We start from the raw sequence: 15677 nt of genomic DNA on the forward strand, positions 1-15677 counted from the left end.
GAAATGTGATCGCATCATATTAGTTATATTATATAGATCTTGTGTCATAGGATACTGAGAATAATAACCAGCATATGGATCTTGTGACGATTTCGAACAATAAATATTCGATGTACTATAATTATAGGGAGTAACTTTCTCATAACGACGTCGCTGATATGTATGTAATTTCTCAGTTTCTATCTTCAATCCTTATGCCTCCTTGACTTTTCTCGATAAATGTGGAAGGGATGATTTCACCATCATGTGTATCTTAGATCATTAGGGTTATCACTGGTACTGATAAGTGTACTATCTCTTGTTGTCGATGGACTCATATCAGCATTTGCCCTCGTGGTCTTTTTTAATACCTCATCCAATAATCTGTCATTCATTTCTTTAATCCATTGAGTCAAGGAGTCTTCATTAAAAACATAATTTAAATCAATCAGTTGATTGTTCTCCTTAAATTTTTTTCTTAATCTCATATTATAATGATAGAAAATTAACTTCTCTAATCTTTCCATCATTAATTTGTTACGTGTCTTTGTGTGGATTAAGAAGTAGTCCAATTTTTTTCACACTATGACGATGATACAATTTGGTTTTAGATCTTCATTATTAGTGTCAAATTTAGCATCTCCTCTTATTCATAATAAATAGATTGTCATTCAGCTGACTGTTGTGAGTTAGCTGCAGCAACTTTAGTAGTATTGATTATGTTGAAAGTTAAAAATTAAAACAAATAATAACATTTTTGAATTGAATCATAATATAGAGTTCGAAAAATTAAGATCATGATCAGGATTGGCCTCCAAAAAAAATGATATGAATTGGCTGTATCGACCATATGCTGTGTATCGGCTGCTCTGATCGGATCGGGCTATTTTTAATTACATAAAATTTTAAAAATTATTTAAAAGTGTAGGAATATTTCTAAAATTAAAAAAAGAGAAACATTAGAAAATAATAATTACTCACATATGAAACCTAAACATTAAAAAATGTACTAACTTAAAACTGCTGTAACAAAGGAGAGAGAGTGGAAGTAAAAAAAGGAAAAACTCTGCCAGAGTGAAGGAGAAGAAAAAAAACTATAGTGAAGAAATAAGAGAAGAGAGAAATAAATAAAACAAAAACAATTACATAGCTTAGGTCGTCGAAATTGGATCTACATCGGTGGAGTTTGCTAGATCTAGGTTTTTGTGTCGAAAAAATAATAGCTATGGTACGGAGAGAGAAATAGTGAAAGAGAGAAAAATAGTGAAAGGAGATCGATCTGGATCGGTCGATCCACTTGATCCCACTTGATCCTAATCAATTGATCGAGATTAGGTGTGGATTGGGGTCGGGTATGGTTGATCTTTCGAATTATGATCATACCTCACTTCTCTATCGCAAAAGATGTGCTTATAAATATTGGGCTCATGTCCATTGATTATTTTTCTAACTCCCAATAAGATTTCATTATTATTATTGACATTTGTTGAGAACCGAGATATTGGATTAAGAAATATTCTATAGAAATTTGTGATTCAAAATATGTAAGCATTCAAATTTAAAATATTTATAAATAAAAGAAAATTAGTAAATTAAAAGCATGCCTATAAGCAATGTTTGTATATATCTCTATGTAGTTGTCTGCTCCATTTAGAATTAATTATCGTCCATATCTAATATAAGAAATTATCACTTTTGCCTATATATTTTTATTGATTCATATAAGAAATTCATCTCGGATTTGTCATTGTCTATAAGTCGTAATACCTTGACAAAAGATTAAAATACTAGTGTGGCTATCTTTGATCTTTAAGTTTTATATTTTTAATTTTCATAGACCACTCCTTGATCTAAACATTTATATAACATCATCCTTATAGTGCATGATACTCTCTAATGCTAAAAAATGAGTGACAAATTTAGGGCGGCTAATATAATAATCTCTTTACCATCAGTTATCTGTCTAAATAAATTAAGAACCCAACCATGAAAGTTTATCAACCTTTAACCTTCATGTTTGACTGTGCCAACATGAAATCAATATAATGTGCAGTGTATGACGTCCAATATCAATGGTGTCTCTTTGTTATAAGTAATTTTTCAACAGCCTTATAATTGGCCCAATTATCAGTAACCACTGACTATTTTTTTTACACCTATTTTTTCTATTATCTCATCCATCAGTTTGAACTAGTAGGAGGAATATAATCTGTATTTTTGAAATGAGTAATAGCATTCACAGACTTTAAAAATATTATCAAGAATTCAAGTACAATAAGAAATTAATTATATTTCTTCTATATTGTATAGTCTACTTATCACACATTAATGTACAATCAAATTCATCTTAGTACCTTTTAAATTTTTCAATGTAAGTTCGGAGGTTATCTACTTCTGACGCGAGGTATTTAATAGTAATATCATTTGAACTAGTAGGAGGAATACTTGACTCTACTGATTGTATAGAATCCATCATAGTATGATAATAAGGACTATTAGTTACATTGAAAGAAATATGGTTGGAGAAGAAAAATTTAGAGATAGCTCTACTGATATGTTTTTTTACATTTGTAATTCTTTTAAGAGTAGGCTTAATAGTGGTCTATGTATGATCCTTTTTTACTGAAGATATATATCTATTGTTCTAATATATCTAGACTTTATTGCAACACCTGGAGTCTTATGAGTGAATTACTGCCCTCATATTCTTTCTTTCTGTGTATCAACTGATTTAGATCTCTGAAAACTACTACCGCCGGTTCTTTTTGTCTTTTTTTTTTCTCTATGCATATTTCTATTTTCTTTCATTGCCTTCCTCATCTGTCTCTCCTCATCACCCTCCCCACTATGCTCACTGCTATCATCATTCTCCTTACTCTAGTCACTGCTATCATTATCCTTCCCACTCTGCTCACTGCTATCATTATCAATGTCTACAGGGTTATACATCAATTCTTCACGAACTATTGCCACTCTTTATTGTACAGATTGGATATTCTTCTTTTTACCTATTAGATGATCCAACATTTGTTTTCTAACTTCCATGCGCACTTGATACAGACTGTTATATTTCCTTGCCTTCCAACCAAATGTTTTTTCAAATGGCTGATACTGTCACTCATTTTCTTTCCATACCAATTATATTTGGTATATCTTTTATTTTACCCAAGAATGCTGTAATGTTGCAACTCAATGTCGGTATCATGACAGTTCTCTTTTAAGTTATTTCAATTTTTAGTGTAAATAAACCTAAGCGAGTAAACAAGGATCAAAATGAAAGATAAAAGAATTTTAGATATAAAAAATAAAACCTTCTCTCTATCTTCCTCCCTCTCTCTTTGTTACTGCCTTACTGCCCTAACTCTTTTTTTTTTTACGTTTTGTCTTTTTTCCCCTCGTCTCTTTTTTATCTTTCCCTCCTCTCCTCTCTCTCTTACTGTCTCATGGCAATATTTACTTTTTATAATATCTTTTCTTCTCTACCTTCTCTCTCTCTCTTCCTCACTTTCTCGAATTCTTTACTTGCCCTTCCCCTCTCTCTCTTTCTCTCTCTTCCTCCATCTTCCTCTTAATGCCGCAAGCATGGCTTGGCACTTTTTAATTTATTTGTCCATTTCTTCTCTCTTTCCCTATCTCTCTCTCTGTCTTCCTCCCTCTCTCCCTCCACTTTCTCATGTCTCTCTATCTCACTGTTACTGCAGCAGATTTCTGCTGCAGTAACAGTGAGAGAGAGAGAGAGAGAGAGAGAGAGAGAGAGAAGGGAGGGGGCTCGCTCGGAGGACGTCGTCAGACGTTGAGGTCATTGGGGACCTGCTCGGGCACCGATGGGTTGGGTGGGAGTATAGAACAAGAGAGAGAGAGGGGCACGGGGACATCATTATTGATGTCTCTAGGTCGGATTAGGGTTGGATCCGATCCATATCCATCCAATCCCACTCATATCAGGCCAGATCAGACCCGGCTGATAGCAGGCTGAAACCAGTCACTGACTAGTTTTGGCCCTGGATCGAGATCGACTATGACTAATCCTAATCTGTTTCAACTAATTTGGCTCAGGATCGGCCGAAACTAGTTTCCATGGTTATAGGGTGTTCTATGAGTTTCAAGTTCTTCATATTTAGGAGGTGTAATTCCACGATTCTTAGTTCAGGTCAAATTCCATTTATATGTGAATTGATAATCATGAGTGATCTACTATATTTTTTTCAAGATATGATGATGCATCCATTCTCAGTCTGACGTCAGCCTTTCTAGGCCTCGTTCACATATGGAGTAGGGTTGAAATAGGGATCGGCCTATCCTGATTAGTTTCGGCCGATTTGGGTTGGATCGGCTGAAACTAGCTTCCATGTTCTGCACACGAGGGTAAAAGTAGTAAATGCTTCAATAATCATCACAAATTTATTTGAAACTTGAATTTCTTCTCAATATATGTGAGATAAAATGGTCGGGGTGGTTATGATTCATGTTTGATTGCCACAGGAATCTAATTTGACTTGTATGCAAGAAGAAACTAGAACTTGCTATCAGATGGAGAGATTAGGGACCTAATTATGTCAATAATCTTTTTCTTCCAATATTTACTGTTAAGGATAAGGAAGAAGCATGCCAATATTGAATTTGGTTGATCTCAGACACTACTGTAGAGATTGGCTGCACAACAAGAATAAGAGATATTTTTATGTTTACTTGGATAACATTAACAAAGACTAGTTTAGGATACATGCTTTTTGTCAATAATCTTTTTCTTTCAATATTTACTCTTAAAGATAAGGAAGAAGCATGCCAATAATGAATTTGGTTGATCTCGGACACTATTCTAGAGATTGGTTGCACAACAAGAATAAGAGATATTTTATATTTATTTGGATTAACATTAACAAGTTAGACTAGTTTAGGATACATGCTTTTTTGTTTAGATGATTAATTCCTCTTGTTTGGTTGTGATGTATAGTAAATCAAATGATAACGTTTTTAATTTCAAATGGTTGCAACTTGCAACCACCTGGAAGGAATAATGTAGTTCCCATTTAAAGAACATGTGTCTCATATGTTGTGCAATTTTAGTTCCTTATTTAATGGGATATAGCATTGTCATATTCTTGAACAAATGGAGGTTTCCCTTGCTTGTAGTTTGCTTATAGAGAAAAATTAACGCCCATACTTTACTTTCCCTTCTGGTGTAGCTCTTTTTATTTGTCTAGATTAAAATACTTGGTGATATAAATGCATAAGCTTCTTGCTACTGTTGTGCATGAACATTAACAAGGACTAGTTGTGTTCTTCAATTCTTCTCTGTAAAATTAGTTCTTCTATCCCAGATGCTCCTAATAATTGTCTGTGGTTTACCAATGAATGTTCATAAACAGGACCTCCAGAAATTAATTGAAGTCTTCATTGGGCAACTCCGGCTTTTATTTGGTGTCAGGCCAACTTATGTTGATGATAACAAGGCTGAAATATCAAAATTTATAGTCAGTGAAACAGGCTTCACAGAATGGTGAGGAAGTAATTCTAGTTTCTTTCATGTCAAGAGCATTTGTATTTATCCTAATGCTGCAAAATTGTAATGCTTTCGACCATTCATTTGATACAATTAATATTTTCAATATTCTAGAGGATATATATTGTAGGACACTATAATGCCAATTGTTGTACTTTCTAACTTCTACAGATTTTGCAAACCTCAACATATTATTTGGCAGCATTTATGGTTCTTTTATCATTTCTTTATTTGCTTAAATTCCAGGATGCATTTGCTAAAGACTAAACTCAAATTTAGGAAGTTCAAAATGTTTTCGACAATTGTTGGAACAAAGCGTTCCAAGAAAAAAAATTAATGGGATAATATGGGTTATCTGGATGCAATCTTGATGCTCTAAAGGAGTTGTAAATCTGAACTATGATTTCGTTTTTAAGAAATCTTCTTAAAAATATTATTCCAACAGGAAGAATTTGTTATCTTGAAGTATTACTTTTTTTAATATTAAGAAAGTACGTTGATATGAAATATAGTAGTCACTTCCATTTGCTGTACATGACACTGGAATGAACACGATTTCTTTCATGAAGTTAGTCATTCTTTTCTTTGAATTCTTTTTTGGTTCAGTTATCACATTCTTACAAGTGAGCTTTTGTAGCTTTCAGAGCATTTAAAATTTTGGGAACTGACCGTCTTAACATTCTTTGTTTCATTGCTTGCAGGGAGTTGGATATGTTATACCGACATCATGCATGTTTCAATCTTCAGTCATGTCTCACTACCCTTGAGTCTCTTTCCAGCTTAGTATGTCCCACGTTTTCTCTGTGGACTTTGTTCTGTGATAGTTCAGAGTAGTAAATATATATTATTCATTCTTTACAAACCTCATGTTTTGAATTTATGATATATCATTTAGGTCCAATCACTTCCAAGAATGATTGTTATGGATGAAATAGGAAAACAGGTGCGTCTCACATCTTTTGGTTTTTCACTTCCCTGTTCTATATTGTCTGCTTAAGAAATAAATATTGTTAGTGCAAGCTGTTCTGAGAATTCTCCTTATACTAGACACCTGTACTGATCTTATCTTGTGAATCAATTGAAAATTTGTGAGCAGCTTACAATCTAAATTCCTTTTCTTAGAATTGAGATTGTAGACTGAAAGTTCTATGAGGCCTTGATACTAATTGAAAGATTGAGAATCTAAATACTTTGATACTGAAAAGATTCTTCTAGCCCACTAGATATGAATCAAATGTAGAATAATTACAAGTACGCATCACCTAGGGATCTATTAATTTCATGAACCACAACTAGCAAGTATAATTAAGGAAACCTATACATACTAGTTGATCATGTCAATTATCATGTGTTTGATCTAACTCATAATAAGCAAGATAAACAATTAGATAACCTTCAGTCCTTCACAACACGAACACAACAATTTTGACGTAGTAGACCTTTCTATTTCTAGAGAAGAAAAAACCACGGATTCGATTACACATGGATCAATCTATTGCACTAATAACATAGATACATGATTCACGTACAATCCCTATCATTAGACACTCACAACTATTAATTGAAGTTCGTCTCTTGCTTGCTAAACCCCACAATGAACTACTCCCATCAAAGTAGATTGACCCCGGTTGACGTCCTATAACTTGGATCACCCTTATCTAACTGCGTCGAGATGTTGAATGCGTAGATGAAGTGCCGTTGAGATCTTCTAATAGAGTTCCGGTAGTCATGATGATCTCTGATGTAGAATGCGTAGATGAATTGCCATTGAGATCTTATAATAGAGTTCCGGTAGTGATGATGATCTCAGATGTGATATGATCTCCTCTCTTTTCTTTAGGCTCCTAGGGCTTCTCTTGTCTAGAGGGAATGGGGGATAGTGATGCAAAACGTAGTGGAGGAAAATGAAACAGAGAAAGAAGAAGGGAAGGAATGGGGTTTCACACCTCCACCCTAAGAAAAGGTTTCACACCAAAATCCTCGAGAGAACAAATCACATAAACTTTCATTAAGTGCCAAAGGAAATATAATGGGTCTATATATAGACCTACAATGGAATTAAGCAAAAAACACCCTACATAGGAAATAAACAAAAGACACCCTAAATAAATAAAAATCAGAACCAAATCCCTATGAGAGGGATCATCAACCGCATCGGCGCCTCTGCGCGGGGGTACACACGCCATCGCGTTCTATCGGTGATGTCCGCATCATTCTCCCCCGGGTGGGAGAAAAGTCGACTCCGTCGAGTGTGCTTTCCGCTGCTTGCTCATACTTGCTCTAAGGTATCGGGGTGATGCACCTCCAAATCGTGACGATCAAGCCACGTGTCATCGGATGTAGGTCGTCCTTTCCAACGTACTAGATACCGTTGGGATCCACCTTCTCTAGTTGAAATAATTTCATCATCTAAAATTTTATCAATTTCGTCTCCTGTTGTGTTAGGTGGAATATTGGGAAGTGGAGGTAAAGAGGGTCTCTCATAAACAAGCTCATAGGTAGGCTCGGTATCTAGTGGGTTATCCGGAGTAAAATCTGACCTTTATAAGCTACTAGATCCTCAATATTAAAAGTAGAACTGATGCCAAAATCACTAGGGAGATCTAGAACATAAGCATTATCATTAATTTTCTTGAGAATTTTAAAAGGTCCGGCACTTCGTGCATGCAACTTTTTGACAGTTCCGGGTGGAAACTGTTCCGGACGTATCCGGACCATCACAAAGTTGGACTCAGACCTATGGATCTATTAACAGAATTATGGTATGCAAATTCAATAGTTGGCAGTTTTTGATCCCAGTCTCTTAGATTCTCGCCGACAAGAGTTCTCAATAGGTTACCTAAGCTCCTATTGACTACTTCAGTTTGCCCGTCAGTTTGTGGGTGGAAAGCAGTTGAATACTGAAGCTTAGTTCCCATCTTATGCCATAGGGTTTTCCAAAAATAACTAGTGAATTTTATATCCCTGTCTGATACAATAGTTTTTGGTAGCCCGTGCAACTTAACGATTTCGTCAAAATAGATTTTAGCAACTCGAGAGGCGTCAAAAGTTCGGGAACAGGGTATAAAGTGGGCCATCTTAGAAAATCGATCTACCATCACAAGAACGGAATCATGCTTTCGGGTAGTCTTTGGAAGTCGAAGCACGAAGTCCATACTAACATCTTGCCAAGGGCAATTAGGAACCGGTAAAGGCGTGTACAATCCTGTATTTTGCTTTCGCTGCTTAGCAAGTTGACATGCATGACATCGACTAACAAGTCTCATAACATCTCTCTTTAAGCTTGGCCAGAAAAATCGATGTTCCGTAGCTTCGATAGTTTTTCCATGCCCAAAATGTCCTGCTAAACCCCCAGCATGCAATTCCCAAATTAAAAATTCCCTTAACGAGGTGCTAGGAATGCATAACCTTCGGGACTTAAATAGATAGCCATCCTGCAAGATGAAACCATCTATTTCTTGAGTCTCTCCATTGCTTAATAAATTGTAAACTTCATGAAAATCCGGACATGATTCATATTCAGTTTTGATTTTATCAAATCCTATTACTTTTGCGTTCATCCTTGAAAGAAGAATCATGCGACGACTCAGTGCATCAGCCGCTTTGCTGTCTGCTCCGGACTTGTGTCGCAAGGTGTACGTATAGTCCTGGAGAAATTCGACCCACCTACTGTGTCTAGCATTAAGCTTCTTCTGGGAATTAAGGTAGTGAAGAGAGTCATGGTCAGAGAAAATTACGAATTCTTGAGGAAGCAAATAATGCCTCCAGTGGCGAAGAGATTGAACCACAGCATAAAATTCCTTATCGTAAGTGGTATATCGTTGTCTAGTTTCATTCAGCTTTTCACTAAAGTAGGCAATCGGATGGCCCTCTTGGCTTAGGATTCCTCCTATACCAACTCCAGAAGCGTCACAAGTGACCTCAAAAATTTTAGTAAAATCGGGGAGTCGCATGACAGGGGCTTCCACCATTTTCCTTTTGATTTCAGTGAAAGCTTTAGTAGCACTTGCTGACCACTTAAATTCACCTTTCTTGAGGCATTCTGTTATTGGAGCCATAATGGTACTAAACCCTTTGATGAACCGACGATAGAAGGTAGCGAGTCCATGAAAACTTCTCACGTCTCTTATGGTACGGGGTTCAGGCCACTCCTTAATAGCTTTGACCTTATCAGGTTCAGCAGACACTCCTTTAGATGAGACAATGAAACCCAAGAAAACAACTTTGTTTGTCAGAAATGTACATTTCTTAGGGTTTGCATACGCTTGCTCTCTCCTCCTCAAGACAAATATGAGACTTGACGAAGATGATCTATATGTTGCTCCCGAGATCGACTATAGATAAGGATGTCATCAAAGTATACGACTAAAAATTGTCCCATAAAAGGTCGTAATATTTGAGTCATCACTCTCATAAAAGTACTCGGAGCATTAGTCAAGCCAAAAGGCATAACTGTCCATTCATATAACCCATCTTTTGTTTTAAACGCAGTCTTCCATTCATCGCCAGGGTGTATACGAATTTGGTGATAGCCACTTTTTAAATCTATCTTTGAAAAGATCGTGGCCCCCGCCATCATGTCCAAAGATGTCATCCAAACGAGGAATGGGAAACGGTATTTTACCGTTATTCGATTAATAGCGCGGCTGTCGACGCACATACGCCATGTTCCATCTTTCTTTGGCGTTAACAATGCGGGAACTGCGCAAGGGCTTAGGCTTTCCTTTAGAAAGCCTTTTCTCAATATCTCGTCAACTTGTTGTTTTAGTTCAGCGTGTTCAGTTGGGTTAAGTCTATAATGAGGCAAGTTAGGAAGAGATGCACCCGGGACGAAATCGATAGCATGTTGAATATCTCTCATTGGTGGCAATTCATCCGGAGATCCTCTCAGAAAGACATCCGAGAATTCCTCAATCACGGCGGTGGCTTCAAAAGGAATCGATTCACTAGGCTCATTCAGAATTTCTCGAGCCGCAAGAATCAGAATAGGAGTTCCTTTACTCATCTCACGTTCAATGCCTCTCGCACTAATCAAGCTGACTTTATTGTCGGAGTGGATGGGATCAGACTTCTTTTCCATCTTACCACCTCTAGGCTGCGATGGAAGAATCTTGATTTTCTTACCCTCATGTTCAAACATGCAGATAGTTGAACGACCATAAATATGCACATCATTATCAAATAGCCAAGGCTTTCCAAGGATAATTTGACCCACATCCATGGTCAATACATCGCACCAGATTTTATCTTTATAAGTCGTGAATTCAATTGGAACAAAACAACGCTCTTTTATTTCCAGCGTGGTTGAATTAATCCACGAAACCTTGTAAGGATTAGGATGGGAAATCGCTCTCATATTTAGTTCTGAAATAATGGTGGAGGACACGGCATTTATACAGCTGCCACTATCCACAATTACTTTACAATTTTTACCTCCAATTTTCGTGAATGTGTGGAAAATGGAGTGGCGCCTCCAATCATCATTAACTTTAGGTTGAGAGAGGGCACATCTAACAACATGTAACCTTGTGGAGTCTATGTGCCTCAGGCATCCTAGGGTATTTTCTTCCTCTTCATCTTCAAAATCTCCTTCTTCACCGTCAACATGGTGAACATATCCATCAAATTCTTGCTCGAAGTCTTCTTTGAAGGGTTCCTCAATTAAACTTATTTTATACAGGCTCGCACAATTTGCAGCAACATGTCCATAGCCTTGACACTTATAGCATTTGACCCGAGGATTAATCTTAGAAAAGTCTTTCTCAATGTTTTTACCTTTGTTTTCCACCTTGGATTGTGAAGGGCTAGGGGTAGATCGATTAAAAGATTGGCTAGTAGATTTGGCTTGATGAGGACCTGTGGAGGATTTATGAATTTGAGGTCTTGTTTCATAATTTCTTGGGATGTGGTTAGGTCTAGACTCCTCTAAGTCTTGAACTAAGCTGCAGGCCCTTTCCAAAGTATCAACATTACGAGCAAAAAGTTCACTTCTCAATTCTTCACGTAGGCCAGCCCTAAATCTGGACAAGATTTGCATAGGGGTTTCTGATTCGATCACGCTACACTGAACAAGCAATTCATCAAAGGCCGCAACGTAATCCTTAGCGGACTTACTCCCTTGGGTAAGTCGGTTCCATCTGTCTAGAAGCTTAGGGTAATAGGAAGGTGGGAGGTATTTACGTTTTAGTTCATTTTTCATGTCAACCCAAATTTCAATTGGAAACTCACCCCTTATCTCACGAAGAGTCTCAATGTTGGTCCAGTATTGATTTGCTTTCCCAGTTAATTTCATGGCAACAAACCTGACTTTACGGATTTCCGACATATCATACCATTTAAAGTAACGGTCCATGTCTTTGATCCAGTCCAAGAAGTGTTGCAGATCTAGACGACCATCAAACATCGGAGCATCAATTTTAATGCTTCGAAGGTACCGTTCATCAGGATCTCGCTCATTCCCTTTAAAATGTTGACGAGGTAAAGGAGTGGGACATTCACCACGTTCAAGGTCAGGGCGGTGATCATTTTGAAGAACGGTGTGCTCACGGGGTCTTTCTACCCTATATAGTCGTTCATCGGTCACCCGTTGATACCCAAGTAAAGTATCTTGAGTATCTCTGACTTGTTGAGCTAAGGTACCTAGTTGTCCCATAATGTCGTCGAGCTTTTTACTAAGTTCGGGATCCATACTGCTACTGCTACTGCTACTGCTGGACTCACTAGAATCACTGAGGAGATAAGCCTTATCTCTACGTGTTGGCATACACTAATATGCAATGAATGAGTTATGTATTGCTTTATATATTTTATTTATATATATATATATCTTTTTTTTATTTTTTTTATTTTTTTAATTTTTTTTATCTTTTTAATTTTATGTTTGCTAATTTAAATAAAATTAAATAATGTTCTAACCTAATGGAATGCAGACGTCTCTTATATTTAATCCAAATACAAATGTCTTAATCTAAATGATATGAGATGATATGCTATGCAATCAAGAAAATCTTAAAAATGAATACTTAATTGAATTTAGATTTTCTGTTCAGGGGATTCAAAGACTAATGTCAAGACTTAATGGTTTTTAAACAAAAGTCACATTTAATAAATGCCAAACCCTTTAAATTTTTTTCAAAAATTAACATAATATTAATATTCTATTTGGCACAGTTCATCTCTTAATATCAGGACTAAAGCATATAAGGTTTCTATGTAGTCTCTCCCTCACTATATGTGGACAGCAGGAATTGATAACAGTTTAGAGATGATACTAGAAAAAAAATGACCCAAAAATATTTAATACATTGAAAAGAGCACGTACCTGATCATCTGAGGAAAAAAAGGAATTGAAATTAATTAATTTGTCTTCACCCTTTTCTTCCTCCCCTCATAATGTGTCACTGTTCATGTCCTTCTCCGTCAGCACCAGGGAGGGAGTGGTCAGCAACAGTGTCGGCGGCGTCGTCGGGGAGAGGCAGAGCCGGGGCGGCGTTGGGGCAGCAGCGACGGCGTCGGGTTAGGATTTTGGTGTGAGGTGAGGGGGAGGTTAGGGATGAAGTTGGTTAACGGGTTGGGAGAAAATAATTAATGGGTTGTGGGTTTAGTCTAATAGAGTTTGGGTTTTGGGCTAATGGGTTTTGGGTTTAGGTTTGATGGGTTTAATGGGGTTGGGTTGGTTTTAAGTTAGGGAGGGAATTTGAAAATTGGAAATATTGGAGGGATGAAGATTAGGATAGATAGGATTTGTTGGGATGTTAGAGAAGAAATAGGAAAGTTGGTAGGAGGTTTAGGGGAAGATGGAATTGGTTGGGATTTAATAAAATTAAAAGCAAAAATAAAATTTTCGAAAATTTGAAACACTGATTTTTTTTTTTTTTTTTTTTTTTTTTTTCACAGCAAAAGAGACGTGCTGTTTTTTTTTTTTTTTTTTTTTCAATCTAAAAACAAATAAAAATAACGATGGAAACTAGATAATGCAACAACAATCAATTTTTTGAAGGACTTGGAATCTTACGCGGTAGCGATTCCTCTATGACAACAGATTCTTGTTGTTCCTCGTCGACGGTAATTTTTTTGCTCGTACGCCGGATTTTTTGACGTTCCGGTGTTCGTGGAGCGATTGGTCGTGCGAAGAACAAATGTGGAGCAGCGTAGAACCCGGGAGGAGAGGCGTCCATAAACTAGGATCCTTCTCTCTGATACCAAAAATGATGCAAAACGTAGTGGAGGAAAATGAAATAGAGAAAGAAGGGAAGGAATGGGGTTTCACACCTCCACCCTAAGAAAATGTTTCACACCAAAATCCTCGAGAGAACAAATCACATAAACTTTCATTAAGTGCCAAAGGAAATATAACGGGTCTATATATAGACCTACAATGGAATTAAGCAAAAAACACCCTACATAGGAAATAAACAAAAGACACCCTAAATAAATAAAAATCAGAATCAAATCCCTATAGGAGGGATCATCAACTGTCGGCGCCTCCTGCGCTGGTACACACGCCATCGCGTTCTGTCAGTGATATCCGCATCAGATAGTCCTTGAAAAAGCCTTTATAAGTTATAACCCTTATATAGGTGAGGAAGCCAAGTTCAAACAGAACCAAAAGATCTTCAATAGTAAGTCATTGTCCAGATTTAATTTTGACCAAGGGATCACCTTTACTCTCAACCAACTTTGGTAAGCATGTGGATCAACTGTGGTGAGTCTGTGATAGCTTTGATTTAGACCATACAATCAGCAAAGGAAACTCTTGTTCAAATTTGATGTCATCCTAAATGATCCAACTTTGAAAGCCTTCCAAAACTGATTCTGCATGCATATCATTTGAACGCCCACTAATCCATTCAAATGGCCCTTAAATGGAATTCACAATTTTTGTGTTGGCGTTTGAACGCACTTTGATGCCTTTCGAATCATGGATGGTCGTGCTGATGGGGTTGCTGCATGATATCCCTCCTAATGGCTTCACCGCTTGCCATAGACTTTGTCGTCGAGCTACCCGTTGCCGATCGCCGGTTGCTTTGCCATCGCCGTTGCTCGAGCTTCGTCGGGTGCGGCGATCGGCGACTGCGAAGGCGAAGGTGAGTATCCCTTTCCTTTTTCTCTCCTCTTATGGCACAGCCAATAGTCGGCATGATTCATGCCGATGTCATGGCCATCGCTGGTTTGAACATTGTTTTGAAATCTCTACTGTGCTGCTAATTTGCTATACGATGTTCAAATGCTCTTCGAGTGATCGGACCCAATGTTTTGGAAAAACTATTCAAAGGTCATTCTGGATAGAGACAAGAGGAACATAGCTATTGTCTTGTGGTTTGAATATTTGGTTTTGATCACTAGAATACAAAGACATGTTGGTCATTTTCATGCTAATCAATCTTCTTTTAATATAAAAAACTCAAGAAATTAGAAAGACGGATAATATTATGAAAAATGTGAACATGTTGGTGATTATTGTCACTATATGGATGTGTGTAGAGAGAGAGAGAGGGATTAGTATATAAAGAGTATAATAGAGACAAGATAGGAGAGAGAGGGAGGGAGTGGCGAAGGGAGGGAGGGAGGAAGGGAGAGAGATGTGTTGGATCACTAATGATTAGTATATAATAGAGTATAATAGAGATGAGATAGTAGATCATATACTTGGCCTAAGTGTGTAAGTGGAAAAAGTTGCCCTCTAGGGCAACGATGGCCATGCCACAGGCACGGATTGTGTCGACCACTGGCCGGCACTTGCCGGCCGTGCCGCAAGAGGAGAGAAAAAAAATAGATACTCACTTTTGCCGTCGCCGCTTGCTGATCGCCGTCGCCACTCGCCGATCGCCGTCGCCGTTGGGTGCCCTAGCCCGAGGGAGAAGAGACCGAGAGTGAGTGAGAGAGAAACTGAGAGAGATCGAGAGAGAGTTTCTCTCACTCACTCTCGGTCTCTTCTCCCTCGGGCTAGGGCACCCGACGGCGGCAACGGCAACGGCAGTGACGGCGACGGCGATCGGCAACGAGGTCGACAGCGAGCGGCGGAACTATTAGAGGGGGTGCCGTGCGGCACCCCTCGTGCATGTGCCGGTACGCCACCGACACGGCCATCCTTGCTCTAGGGCAAAGAGGAGTGAGGTTAAATGAATTAGATTTAGACATGTATAACCCGTAAATCTTTGTGAATCTATTCTTGTTTCTATTGATTTTCCATGGT

The 15677-nt window shown here is 37.7% G+C and overlaps 1 protein-coding gene across 5 annotated transcripts in view; it reads left to right on the top strand.

Moving 5' to 3' along the window:
- LOC140792613 (uncharacterized) overlaps positions 1-15677 on the top strand; it is a 43256-nt gene that overhangs the window by 19137 nt on the left and 8442 nt on the right. For all 5 annotated transcript variants that reach the window (XM_073143710.1, XM_073143711.1, XM_073143713.1 and 2 more), the window contains exons 8-10: positions 5349-5479; positions 6184-6265; positions 6378-6425. In XM_073143710.1, the coding sequence (XP_072999811.1) occupies positions 5349-5479; positions 6184-6265; positions 6378-6425 (261 nt within the window). The remainder of the gene's footprint in view (positions 1-5348; positions 5480-6183; positions 6266-6377; positions 6426-15677) is intronic.

The sequence above is a fragment of the Typha latifolia genome, chromosome 7, assembly GCF_019914945.1.
Source record: "Typha latifolia isolate L0001 chromosome 7, TyphaL0001v2, whole genome shotgun sequence".
NCBI lineage: Eukaryota > Viridiplantae > Streptophyta > Magnoliopsida > Poales > Typhaceae > Typha > Typha latifolia.